Source organism: Gallinula chloropus, assembly GCF_964237585.1.
Source record: "Gallinula chloropus genome assembly, chromosome: 2".
Classification (NCBI taxonomy): domain Eukaryota; kingdom Metazoa; phylum Chordata; class Aves; order Gruiformes; family Rallidae; genus Gallinula; species Gallinula chloropus.
Genome location: NC_140086.1, coordinates 118,451,749 through 118,466,102, shown reverse-complemented (window position 1 = coordinate 118,466,102; position 14,354 = coordinate 118,451,749). Strand labels below are relative to the sequence as shown.

At 44.7% G+C, this 14,354-nt stretch overlaps 1 protein-coding gene across 1 annotated transcript in view; it reads left to right on the top strand.

Moving 5' to 3' along the window:
- The window catches only part of SH3BP5 (SH3 domain binding protein 5), a 52,788-nt gene that overhangs the window by 19,639 nt on the left and 18,795 nt on the right, over positions 1 to 14,354 (top strand). The window contains exon 4 of the mRNA XM_084260188.1: positions 13,595 to 13,759. Coding sequence (XP_084116314.1) covers positions 13,595 to 13,759 — 165 coding nt within the window. The remainder of the gene's footprint in view (positions 1 to 13,594; positions 13,760 to 14,354) is intronic.

The following is a 14,354-nucleotide window of genomic DNA, read 5'->3' as shown; positions in this document are numbered from 1 at the left end:
CCTTCTTCCCACCAGCTCCTTCATTCTTTTGTTACAAAACACATCATTAAATCTTGGGGGAAACTGTGACGTCAATCCTCATGTGAAACCCGGAGTTGCCAGTGCTGTGCTCCCAAGGGGCATTCTCAGGGTATTCATTTCCCTTTCCACATGGTCTGTGCCTGGCTGTGGGGCCAGGCACCCATCTGAAGAGGAACTAAGCCAAGCAAGGGAACCTGACATCAGGAATTTTATTATAGGGGGTAAGGAGTCACTTCCTGGGCACCACTGGGGAACTCACTGAGTTTTGTAACTTTGCTTCTAAAGCAGGATGCACTTTGGGTTAAGTAAAGAAAGTGTGTTGCCACACTCAGAATTTGATGGGAGTGACTTTTGTGCTCCCTTGTCATGGGATGGGAATCCTGGGAGCAAGCACGTAGGAGTCACTACCCTGTGTTCAGGTACGTATGGCTCAGTGTTTCCCTGCTGCCATACAGAGTGTGTGCTCAGGGCCTTCAGTTTGCTCTGCCTGAATGCTTCAAACCTGGAAACTGCATTTCCAGTCTTGCATTATGGTTCTGTTGCATTGCTGTTGTGATGACACCTAGGAAGCAGGGAGCTCAGGGGGGCTTCCTTGGGTTAACCACCTGGCTTTGGCCTGGCTGACTTATTAGCACTGTTTTTTGAGGCCTTAAAGTTGTTAATTTTACATTTGTGTTTGGGCTCCATCATCTGGTTGAGCAGCACGATATTCAAGCATTTCAAACTGGTTATCTTTAAGCTGCTGGGTTGATAGTAGGCGCTGCCTAGTCTGAAAGTCATGTCAAAGATCTGATCTGCGAAGGAAAAGTCCTGACTCTGTCTTCCCTTCAGCCCTGCTAATGCAAGGATACTAGGTCAGTGTGACCAGCAGGTTTCTACACTGTTAATCCCAAACAGCTGGAAATCTGCCTGCGTTTGGGAACACTGACAGCTGCTACTTCACAGATGAACTTAAAATCCTTACCTGATTCACATTTAGTGCTCTGTTACCTATATTTCCTGCAGACTAGCTGGTATCTTTAATAAAATCATCTGCAAATACTCTGTTCTTGGCACCTTTAGGTAGTAAAGAACTCATTTTTACCCACTTGGTTGTTGCAATACCTATATCAATACATTCTCTGCATGTATCTACCCCCTCTAAAAGTTAGATCTCTTGTGTCTGTGCTTTCTATGCCTCAGTGAGTGGGTCTGGCTATTTGGGTTGGTATTTATCCACGCTACATTTTCATTTTCTCTGAGTGCTGTTATGTTGGTGGATGATTAGTTTGTGTAAGCTACTGATGCAGAGACTGTAATTGGACTTTAGAAGAAGACATGCCTTGGGGGGCTCTGTTATTTAGATTTGTTAGCCATGCACTGTAAATTGGTGGTTCCTTCCTCTTCTGCTTTTCTTTTCAGTAGTAGAAGAAAGTATTGATTTCATCTAAATGTTTTTGAAGAGTTTATCTTGAAGAGATGAAAAAAATTACTCTCTCCTGTTGGTGTTTTTCTCCCACCCCACAAAGCATCCAGCCAGCTAGCTGTTAAACTGCCCCTCAAGTAATTGTCAATTATGCAATAACCTAATTATTTCCCTACCCTTCAAGAATGTTTTTTCTTGTTCTTTTTCTGTTATGAAATACTAGAAGTTTTGGGCAAGTGGTTCTGAAATATGGAGGTAAGTTGGTGTTGAAATGCTCTCTGTTCTTTGGGGTGACAAGGAGAGGGCTAGGGCAGGAAAGTTTGGGGTTTTTTCTTAGATGTCAGCTGATTTAAGCAGAAGTGATACAGGTAATCAGGCTACTATGCTTAGCTGCACATGTGGGACCTGGTGGGAAGGTGTAACCAGTTCTTCTAAAAGCTTGCTGGGATCTCAAAATAGGGATAAATTCCTTCTTCCTCTGCTGTTTGAAGGTTTGATCGATGTCATTTTACACCCTCTTTCATTTGGAGAAACCCAAACCCCAGCTACTTAGATTGTGGGCTCCTTTGCATGGTTGTAGCACATTGCAGAGCTATTGTCAAAAGGCAAATCTAAAAGGGATAATTTAAAGGAAACATTGCCTTGCTTTGTGCTCACTGTTTCCTCTCACAATCTTTTATGGCCGCTAGTAAAGGCTATTCCAAGAGATTGTAAACTGCAAATGGGATCATCTGTTAAAAATAGTAGCTAGCATTTGAGCCTGGGTGACTTGAGTTCAGGGTGATATCCTTGTGTACCTGCCTTGTGTGGTGCTTGCTCCTGGATGAAGGCAGTCTTCCAGCTTTTCCCAAAGCCGTTCAGCCACCCCAATCTTTACTGTGTGTGCAGCGGTCTGAATAGGTGGGAGTTTGTTGTGAAATGATAAATGCTGGTACCAGGGGCTGCTGCCAAAACAAACCTGATGTGGATGTTAGTTGCTGCCTTCTGGGTGTGTTTCTTTATGACTTCTAGTAAAATGATATGAATTTATGAGCTCTTGTCTGTTCTTGTTGGAAAGGGTTATCTGAGGAGCGCGATTCCTCTTTAGCATGTGTGGGAATGGCTCTGTGTTGACTTGGTTTCTGTAAGGAAAAGCTCTCTTAATTGCAGCAAACTTGCAGTTACCCTGTTAGAATGTAAATCTCATTGCCAGAGGCTGGGAGAAATGTCAGTCTCCTTTAGCCATGTCTGTTCTGATAACTTGTTTCCTTGTCACTCAGTGAAGGGTGCTAGTGGTTTGCTCTTGAAGGAGGAGTTTATTGCCCTGAGGTGGAAGTTTCTCTGCCCCTGCTGCTACCTAAACTTCTTCGTTTGAGGAACAGACCTAGCCCTACCTTTGTCCAGGACACCACCCCCCAATTTTCACCTTAAGTGAAACAAGCCTGTTATTAACATGTGCTGTGGAGCTGTAGAATTCCACTAGGAAAAAGATTTGAAGGGTCAATAGATTAATTGTCTTTAACAGGTCCCTCAGGAAAATGGCTGTCTCAAAAGCTCCCAGCTCACACAGCTGTGAGCGTGCAAAGATGTACAAGGTCAGCCTGTGCCAGTCATCCAGAGCGTGTCCCTGTTATTGAGGATGGACAGTTGTTGTTGGACTTTCTGGGGGCTGGGAGAGAATACGTGCAGAACAACCTGTCACCCAGGTGAAACTCCTTCCCCCATGCCCTGTCTTTGCTTAGGTTGCTACCCATGCCCGCACAGGATGTGCTTTCAGAGCCAGGTTGCCAATCCCTTGTCAATGCTCTGGAAACTTCTACCAACAAATCTTGCAGTGTGTATCTGTGTGAGTTTGTTCCTTCTATATTTGATTTCGATGAAGGAGGCTGCTGCCAGGTGCCAGATGGGTGTGCAGAGCCGCTGTAAACCTAGAAACCAGCTGTAAACCCTAGATTCGCTGAGTCACTGCCTGAGCCCTGAGAATGCAGGTGTCTGGTGGTGGTGGTGGTGGGGGTTATTTTGATATTTTTTTCCTTTCATAGGAAGGTATTTTACTTTGGAGAGAAAAACCTGGACATAATCCGCGATCCCCTCTTCCAGAAGGCAGCAGCTTTATACTGTTGGTCACAAACAAGTGCACAACTAGCGAGCAGATGGCAGTGAGTGCCCAAGAAGGCTGTGTCTGCTTGGTATTAGGATGAACAATTTGTCATATTCTGGTGCCATAGACTTGTTAATTAGTATGAGTAACTCTGTGCAGACCAACCAGCATATCACAACAACCTCTTGAAAAACAAGGGAGTAAGTACCAAAAGGCTTGGTGTAGTATGTCCTCCACAATCCCAGTGCCCAAATGAGCACTGCCTCCCTACTCCTGTGAAGCAAGGAGCTAAATCAATTAAAAACAATGAGGAGTCCAGTAGGCTTCAAATGACTGAGTATACAATGACAATGATCAGCTTGGACATGATCTTCTTGCCCTGATTTCACAAGATCCTAGTGTGTAGCCTAGCTGGGCAGCACCAGGGACCAAAGAGGGCTGGCAGCTTGTTGTTTGGTTCATCCCAGGACTGGTCTTAACAGCATCTAAGGAAATTGTAAGTTTAGGTACTTTCATTCTCATTTCCTTCCATAGCTCCTAAAGAAGAGTGGTGAGATTCTGCCTTTGAGGACACCACCTGCCTGTATGCTGGTAACAGAAATAGCTAATGAAGTGAGCTGCTGGTTGTGCCCTGAACTTTCTGTCTTTTGGAATACGACTTGTGATCCTGTCCTAGGGGAGTTACATGTATCGTCCAACTTTAGCACAGAGCTCGATGTCTTTCAGATCGTGCTTTGTAGGTCTACTCTGATTTCCCAGGCCTTTTTATAGACGACAGGTTTACCAGAAAATAAAACACAGCCAAGACTCAGGTCAGTTCTGTAACAGTTAAGCTGTTAGAAGAGGAGGGATGGATGCATGGATGGGACCAAAAAGCCCAGGAGACACCCATTAAGAAGCAGAGACTAAGGCTCATCTTCTCATTGTATTCCACAAGCCTTTAATTAGTTATGCAGCAGGGAGGAAATGGTTTGTGCTCCATAAAAACTCTAGCAAGGCTTATTTTCACCTTGCTGTCCCCTCTGTCTTCTACACGCAATCTTCAAATCTGCTTTTGAAAAAGCAAATTTTAACCTGTGTACAACTTTATAGCTTTTCAATGAACAGCTTAAGGAATATAAGGGTGTTTCAGACTCTTAGGAGACTGTATTTTCTGTCAGTAATGCAAACAATCATCACGGATTAATATACAGCTCACAAAAAGCCTCACAGATCTCCCAAAATGAGGTCACTCACAAGGCTTTGGATTTTATAAGTTGTTTATAAGCATCTGTATATGGCCTATAGCAAGAAGAGCTTTCTGGTTTATTACTACCTCTCAGTTCTCATTTGGCTTGGAAGTTTTTTGTCTGTAGGGAGAGGGGAAAGGAAGGTCATGGTGCTTAAAAAAAGAAGGCAAACAAAACCCCTATCCCCAACTGCATCACTGTTCTGTTTGTTCAAGACAATTAATATACGAGTCTGAGAACCTAGGAGAATATTCAGCATCCTTGCAATTTTTTTGCAGGTTTTTTTTTTTTTTTGCTGTGTTCTTTGGGTTTTTGGGTTTTTTTTGAGAAACTGTTAAGGAAAAATGGTAGCATTTGATAGAGATGCTGGTTGTACCAGACCTCTGGAGGTCATCTGATCTAACCCCTTGCTCAAAGCAGAACGGTCTGGATTACATCAGCCATGGCTTTGCCAAGTCTTGATAAACCTCCAGAGATGGAGTCGTGTAACCTCGTTGGGTAATGGGTCACACTGCCCTCCTGGGAAGAAAGATTTGGGGTTTTGTTGGCTTTTTTTTTTTTCCTTTTTTTCTCTTTAAATGTTCAACCTGAACTTCCAAGCTGCTGTCTGTGGCTGTTGCTCCATGTTACGTCACCCAGTACTGCTGAGAAGCATTTGTTTGTCACCTTTGCAACTCCTCTTCAATTATCTGGCAGCTAATTAGATTACTCCTTAGTTGTCTTCTTGCTAGACTAAAACAGCCCACATCCCTCCCCACTCCTTGTAGGATTTGTTGTAGGCCTCTGACCCGTGTTTGACATCCCTCTTGAACCAGGGGAGGGGCATGTATGTAGTGTACAGTGTGCAATCCCACCAGCCCTGAGGTGGGAGGACTGGCCAGCCAATCTTAATGCAGCCTAAGGCTCAGTTTGCCTTACAGCAGGAGAACATCTCTCCAGCTTTTCCAGCCTGACACCTGCTGTAACACACAGCTCTGTTTTGGTGGGGCTGATCTCCCCATCTGTGACAGTGATGGGATTATACCAGCCCAGGTGCAGGATTCCCCACTTCTCCTTTTTTGAACCTTGAGAGGTTTCTCTTGATTCAGTCGAGTTTCACACGGTCCGTCTGAGTTGAGGTTCTGGCATTTGCTTTTTCAACCACCTCCTCTGACATAGTATCATCTGCAGATTTGCTGGGGTGCAGCGGTATCAATGTGGTTTTTAGGGTGTCATGGGGCCTTATGTTGGTGTCTGGGCTGCTCTTGCTGCTGGCTGCTGCTGCACTGAAACAGGTTGAGGACCACTGGAGCCAAAGTAGTGGCACTCACTAGTTAGTTACTGTGAATGACTGCAGTGAGCACTTACCTGCCTTCAGCTTGTAGGCATCCAAATCACTGAGCCCACTGTGGGCAAGACAGGTATGCTGTGGTCAAGGAGTGGTGATTCTGCCATCCTCATCCTTGCCAGAAGCTTGTGGAGGATGCTGCGGTGCTGTCCCTGTGGTCAGAGTGATCCCTGAGAACAGGCAGTGCTGTGCCAGCTCCGGTGGGTGACTGATGGAGGAAAGTTCCTGTTTTAAAGCACATTCCCTGTTGTACTTTGGACAGCAAATGAACTGTGGGATGTTGTTAAAAGAACAAGAAGGGGCCAGAATGGAAACATCTGAAACGTGGGTCCTTCTGAAGAGTGGAAACTGGTTAATCATTATCTAATTGGTAGTAAGCAAGTGTTTGCTGGGAGCAATTAAGCTATTGTTTTAAAGATGAATGAGTGGGAGAAGGTACTGGCTTCATATTAACAAGCAAGTGCCTTGTAGAGCAAAGTCCTTGGGCCAGCACATGATGTGCTGGTGCCTTGTTCTGAGCAACAGCTGTGTGTTCCCTTCACGCTCCAGTGTACAGTGATCTTTATGAACGGGGATTGTTCCTGCCTTCTACTGGCAGCAGCACAGAGATACTGAAAGAAAGTGGGTGTCAAGACCTTGGCAGTGCAGAATGAGAGAGGTTCACCTGGCTGGATGAGAAGCTGGGGTTCTTTTAAGTATTTGAAAAATAACTGATCTTTGCTGTCTGTCGCTTCTAATGGGAAACTTGCTGGTTGTGTTAGTGATGCCCTTTTCATGAGTTTACCAGCATTTGTGGCCTGGTCCTCTAGGGAGGGAGGTTGGCTGAGGGGAGAAATTCTGTAGCAGGCGTGGCCCCACACATGTACCTTCAGCATCTATTTCTGGCAACCTGGCTTGTCTGTTAGCTGCACGCGCTTGTGTTCCCAGGTCAGAGGCTGGGCAGTGCCTACCAGGGTATATTAGATGTCAGCTAACCTTGGAGGAATGCTGTAGCTGTGCTGCACAGTGATGTGGTGTCAGTGATATTGTGCAGTCCGGTATAACTAGGTAGGCATAAACAGAAATTGGAGACGAGATGAAATGAGGAGGAGGAGGAGGAGTTATTTGTGTGTGTGTATATATATCTATATATCTATATCTTGGTTGATGTTACCATAGAAGAGTCAAGCCATGAGAGGGTATTTTCCACCCTCTCTTCAATTAGGTCAGTTGGGCACGGGCTCTGGCTGCAAGGAGGGATTGGGGCAATAAAACTGCTGTGGACTAAGCAGGACATTGTATTTCATAATTAAGGAGAGGACAAGCAGATGTGTCTGCTGGCCTGAAAATCTGTCTGGCTGCCAGCTGCAGAAGAATGTGTTTTAGAGAGTTCCTGGTTCTGTTTTCTTTTGGCCTAGCTTTTTTGTTTTTACCCCTCTCTCTTTAGCTAAAAACATAACCCAGCTGTTTGTTGTGTGTGGTTCTCTCCTGTGCAGGGCCCTGTGTGGACGAAGCAGAGGATTGTTTGTGAGGGTGCAGCTTTTGTCCCCCCAGTAGGGAATTGCCAGGACTGGCCTCCTTTCTGGAAGGCGTTAATAGCATGCAGTTCTGAGCCCTGTCAGCACCCCTTTAAGTTTACATCATTCTTTATTTTGGAAGTTGACATATTTTATGTAGCAGTGCCCCATTTGCTTCTGTGAGTGCCTCTATGGCATGCCACCTCGTGGTCTCTAGGAGCTATCTGTGAGGTTTGGGGCTGCATGTATCACAGCTGGTGCTGGATGATGCCTGTGGGGTAGAACACAGGGTGGATGGTGGTGAAGGGAAAGCTCTTGGCCATGGGGAGGGGTAAGAGAGGGGGCAGAGCAGGACTCTTGAGCATGCTGCTTCTTGTAGGGAAGGGATTCGCTGTGGTGGGAGACTTGTTTGTAGCAGATTGCTCGTAGAGTACCGAGGGTCAAAGGAGGGATGAACACCACTACAGAGAGAGTTGGTGCTCGGTGCAGATGGCGTGGGACAGTGGGATTCCTCTTAGCTGACATCTCTGTGGCTGCTTAATTGCATTTCTGAAGGGGTCCTATTTTATATTTTATGAAGGGTCTGCAGTGGTGAAGACATTCAGGTGAGTTTCCTGGCAGAAAGCAGATTAGAAGTTGGTGGCCCTGCCTGTGGCAGGGTGATCTTTGGGGTCCGTTCCAACCCAGACCATTCTGTGATTCTATGATAAGGCACAACAAGCTGGATGAAGGATAATGAAAAGGGGGGAATGATTCAATGAAATGTAATCATGCTGAATAGATTGATATAGGTGTAGCTTAAGAGACAATTAATATAACTTTAATATAAGAATTTTCATGGTTTTAAGGATAAGTTTAAGAGAAAGCTGTAACTGTGTAAGCTGCTTGTGAGAGCAGCTGCAAAACTTAACCCTAACAATACAATAGTAACAGCCTTGAAGTTAAAGAAGTAAGAATCTGTGTGTTTTTAGGAATAGATTAGTTTTGGATTTTAGCAGAATTTGGCTGTAACCACATAAGCTGTTTCATGAAAGTGGCTACAAAACCTCATCATACTCGTGTAACAGCCTTGAAACTAGAGGAAGTAGGAGATAGGGGAGTCATAAATAATGAGACTAATGACCAATTAAAAGACAGAGTTTATCTTGTTTTCAGCTAAGAGCTAACTGGTTGGTGCAGGTGTTGGGAGCCCAGATAAGCATGGAGAGGAGACGTCGGGAGCGTGCACTGGGAGCGAGGAGGGTGTTCAGCCTTCATCCCTGGGGACCACCGAGGGACCCCCTGGGTGTCACTGAGCATGCTCTATCTGTGGGGAATTAATTTAAATGACTTCTTAGAAATAATTTGCATAACTCTGCCTTTTCCTAGAAATGATAATGAATATGTAGAGTTAATCTGTATAAATATGAGAAATTTGTCTCTAAGGGGCCACACATTTGGAGGAGCTGAGCACACCCCTGTGTGCCCAGCGCTGCAGTAAAGGACACCTGCTTAACAGTCACCAAGGCCTTTGAGTTTTGATTCCGGCTTTCTGAGGCATCACAGTCACGATGGCAGTGGGTGCTGGGGCACAGGTTCCCCAGTTCCCAAGGTGTGAAGGTTTTAATTTTCAATAAGGGGTTTCACTTGTCTAGGTCCTTCGAGCTTTTTTGAGGTGGATGCTCACTATTATATTGGGTAGACTCTATCAAGCACCAGTGATACAGGTGACAGGCAGAAAATTGACATCTCACTCGCTGCCAACTGCCCTGTGAGACTTGTTCTCATCCCTAGTACGTTCCCCCCTCATGCTGCCCCAGGCCTGAACCTCTCTCAACTTGGATTGTTTGTCCTTGAAAGCAAAATAACTTATGGAGACATGAGCTCCTGTTGTTCCTTATGGTTTTAAAAGGGCGTGAGGAACATGGGTGCTTTCTCTTCCATGAAACCGAGTGACCTGCAGGCTGCAGACTGAGGGTGTGAGAGCAATCTGTCAGTGATTGTGCAGAACACCTTGTACATGCTGGAGGAAATTTTAAATGAAGGCTAATTACTGAGGAGCTGTGCTAACTAAAAAGTGGTTGAGTGTCCTTTTTCACATGGGCAAAACCCCAAACCTGTTGATGTTCCTCTAATGACTACTGTATCATTCTTTACCCGAGCATTTGGCTTTTTGTTTTCCCAGGTTTTCAATAAGTTGTTTAAAATAAAAACTGGCTTCAAGATACGTGCTGAAGCTCAGTGATATTTGGACTAACCTTCTTTTCTTAAACTAAAAAGCATTTTATCTTCCAAAACAGTGTTTCCAAACTGCCACTGCATTTGAGAAACACAGTTGGGGGAGAGGATTTCAGTATGGTTTTGTTTCCAGTTTCCCATTTACCCACATGGTTACAGGGCATGGAGCTGAACGTGGCCAGAGTTACAGACCTGTCTGTTAGCAGCTTCAGCTCTCCACATCCTACAAGTCCAGGTGCAAGTAGAAATCTAGCTGAGCTGTAAATTCAGCTTTGGTTCTCTGATCATAAAGACCATTTTACCGCTGTGCAGCCAGTTGTGCTTTAGAGGCTTTGCCAGAAGAGCTTCTAGTACTGCAAGCTGCCACTAAATGCCATTTTTCTGTGGGAATTTAGTAACTCCACTCCTAATGCTCTGCAGGCTTTGTGCTGGCATAGATGTGCTTGATCCCTGACCTGGGTATCAGTGCCAACAGAAACTTCCAAATGCTGATGCATTTACGGTGAGAAAACGACTTCTGTGCTCGGCGTTGCCCCTGGGATCTGGTTTTACTGGAGTTTCGAAAGCAGCTACTTGCCAGTGCGGTTCTGCCTGTGCTGGGAATGGGCTGCCAGTCTCTTTTCCTGCATTTGTAAGTTGTTTCTTGTGCAGACAGGCCCACTGCTGCGGTGGGGCAGCCATGGAGCTGCAGCCTTCACCAGGGTGAGGCTCTGATGGCCTTATTGCCTGGAAGGTATTGGGACCTGACTCCGTCTCTTAGGGTCTTGCATGAAAATCAGCCCTTCTCTTCCTCCCAACATCCTTGGCACTGTTCTGCAGTACTTAGTGCAGGCTCTACTGGGCTCTTGCATTACCTTTTGCTTTTTAAAATCCCATCACAAACTATTTTAATGGAAACTTTGGGCCTTTTTTGCATTCCTAGTGTAGGTCAGACTTGGTGGATGGGGGAAAAAAAGTTGTGAATTTGTTGAGAATTCATATTTTGGGGACTGAGATTCAGGTTTCTTGATGTGTCCTTTGTTAGAACCTTAGGTTGGGCCTTGTTTGAAGATCCTCAGGTGGCTTTCCTTGTGTTTTGTGGGTACCGTGGTTTAGGTTAGTTAGTGGCTAAGTTAAAATACTCTTTAGTCAGGCTTTATTATGAATTTGTAAAAAAACATTAATACAGTTGAAACAGGCAGCTGGTGACTGTGGTGGTGAGATGTGGCATGTGTGGGGGGTTCTTAGATTTTCTAAGGGACTGTATTAACGCTGAGTTTACACCAGGCTGCTGTTCATCCACTAATATTTGCCCAGTGCTTTGTGCTGCTTTGGGATGTGCAATCCCACATGGAAATTAACACCTTAATGCCTGACTCTTCACGAGGCTCTAGACAGGATGGTGTGGTGTAAGCTGCCTGAGAGCAGAAATGGGTAGGGTTGGGTGAATTTCTTTTCCGTGGAAAACACCAGCAGTCGCTTTAGAAGGAAATGCATCAAGGACCTTGGGTGGAAGGAAACAACTGCACTGATTGTGATGACTTCGATTTCCCCTCCCCAGAAAGACCTCTGACACATAATTCCTATTTTTCCACGGTCACTGTGGGGTGAAGTACCTCCCTGTTTGATAGGGCAAAGGAAGCAAGAAGAGCTTGCTGCTATTTCAGGACTTTCTGAGGGAAACTTGGTGTGCTCTGTTTCCTTTTGAGACTTGTGTTTAAATTAGGAGGTCGTTTTCCCTGCCACAGGGCAGGGAGGGGAGGGGTTTTTCCATTACCTTTACAAATAACTGTGATGCCTTAGGCATGAAGGTGTTTGATGTGGCTGGTGCTGAGGAGGTGTAGCCAGCTGTTTGCTGGAGAAATCCACCATTGTTCTCATTTATTTCCCATTCTGTGTCAGGGTTCTTTAGCCACTTTCCATATGACCACAGTTTCCATACACTAAGGCCTCTTCCTTTCTTCACTGGACTTTCTTCATGGGCCTTGGTTTAGGGTTCTGTATGTCAGAGCCCTTTCTGCTGTTTCAGCCTCAGACTCCTCCTGTGCATATCATGACATGTCAAGTTGTACTCATTAATTTGTTCTGTCAGTCATGGCTGGTCAAAGCCATTTCCTGGAGGTACAAACTGGGTAATTCCAGGTTTTTTTGTTTTAGTTCTTTTGTTCAAAAAATCATTGAGGTGTAAATGAAACCTGTCTTCACAGTGCTGGCTGTTCAATTAATCAAATGTAAAGCTTACCTTTCAGGGGTGGTATTTCAGGGCAAAACAACTCAGAAATATTCCATTAAATAGAAATTTATGAAATGTACAATGTAGAAAAGCTCAGGTACTTTGGAGCTAAACAAGGTACCTGTGCATCAACCTGAAAAAGGCTCTAGAGCAGCAAAGTGCTGCTATGGTTAAAAAACAAATGAACACAAAAGCCTCAGAAATTAAAAATTTCTGGTTAAGGGAGATGATGTGAAACCTGCACGTTTGAAAGCCTGAATGTTAAAATTGCTGGTTGTTCAGTGATAACTATAAAAAGGGAGAGCATCTCTCTTTAAAAAAAAAAAAACACACCAAGCAACTGAAACCCAGCCAACACCAGCATTTTCTTCATGGATATTCTTTGTCTATTCATGGTAAAGTCATCTCTTTTTTGAACAGTTAAGATTTTTCACTGATTATTAAAGTGCAACACTGCGGACTGCTGAACTCCATGATGCCTTTTGTCACCATGGTACTACTGAAACCTGCAGTATGACTGGCAGTATTTCTGCTTTATTGGCTACTCTCCATTTTTGGGCTGAATAAGGGCTTGCTGCTGTGTTGGGGACCAGGGAGGGCTGATGCTCAGCTGTGAAAAATAGAGGTGGCTCCAGCCTGCAAGATGGGGTTGTGAGCATTTTACTGGAGGACTGTTCAGAGTGGGATTTGGGTATTGTGAGAGACTTGTTGAAACCTTCAGGAGAGATGAAGGTGGTCTGCAAGTGCAATGTCTTGGAGAATTATTTTTCTCCAGAGTAAGAGAGATTGATTAGGTGGCTCATTGATTAGATGGCTTCTAAGCTGTGCTTCCTTTGCTGGCAAGGTCATATGTCGTTTTGAGGAGTCTCTGCTCTCACAAGAACTATGCAGTTCACCAGAAAACTGTTACCCTTGCTTCCAGGAAAACACTTGAAAGTGGCTCAACTTTGTGTCATTTTGCTGAGAAGAAGTGGCAGTTTTCAAAGGCCATAGCAGGGCCTTCATCTGTGTCTCACCTGCATTGCCAATTCTCTTGGTTACCTTTGTGTCTGTGTACTGGGGACTTGCTGCACCAGTTGTGTCCCAGCAATAGCAAAGTGGAACATCCAAAGAATCAGCAGCCACCTTCTCAGAAAACTTGTTTATGCTTTATAGCAGTGTAATGCTTCCAAAGTATTTCCTCAGCATGATTAATAGTGCATCAGATAAAAATCCACCCTGACTAAACTCAGGGAGTGCCTTCTCAATGTATTCTTGACATGCTACAAGTTAGCTATTGCATTTTCTTTTGTTTCATGGTGATTAAACCTACATCACAAGGTATTTACCCCCAGCCAGGTCCTTATTTATAGGCCATCAGCTCCTGTGTTTTCTGACTAAACACCGTGAAACACTTTGGGAATGAAGCTGCCTGGGTGACAACTGCTGTCCTAGCAGCACTCACACCAGTGAGGAAACGTGTCACTTCCAAGTGAAAGGTTGGGAAACAGTAACCTTGGTGGGTTTCTAAAGTCCCTGGATTAGTGTGATAGATCTTCTGAAAGTGACTGTGAGGGCTCCTTTGTCTCTGATTTCAACTTCTCTTTGGTTTATTTTTTTTTCTTTAGGCACAGCTGGAAGCTCAGAGGGCAACTCAGGATTTCCAGAGGGCCACTGAAGTGCTCCGTGCTGCAAAAGAGACCATTTCACTTGCTGAGCAGAGGCTACTGGAAGATGACAAGCGTCAGTTTGACTCTGCCTGGCAAGAGATGCTCAACCATGCTACTCAGAGGGTAATGCAAACTTGCCCCAGCATCTGTCTTTCCCATATTTTGTGTTCTCCTTTCATGTATGCAGCTTAGTTTCTGAAAGACCAAATGTTTGTATTGGAATGGGTGTGTTACACAGAGGAAATGAAGCTACAGAAAATGGTGAAGCCTAATGTTAAATGATTTGGGCCTTGGGCTGCTCCTGGGACAGCTATAGTTCTCTAGCTGGCTGTGCTAGTAGCTAGTGGAGTAGCTCTCTCAAGAAAAAAACCAAACCCAGCATCTAAATAATAGGGATAAACAATGTCTTTAAGGCATATCTGCGTTGGGAGTTATGCCAGAGTAACTGCATAGGGATGGCTATTCCTGAATACACGTGTTATGGAAACTCTTACTCTGGAAAAGCAGGGACACGTTCCAGGGTTGGTATAACCTGTTCTCAGGATGGAGTAAGTTGAACTTACTCCACAGCTTTGCTTTGGAAATGCATGTTTGAATGTAGACTTACTCAAAAGTGCGTGTTGCATTTCAAGCTTGCACACTGCTGTCTCCTGAATTAATTTTCAATTTTAAGGTTTTACCTCCTCTGGAGAGTCTTTTAAAGAGATGCACCAGCTAA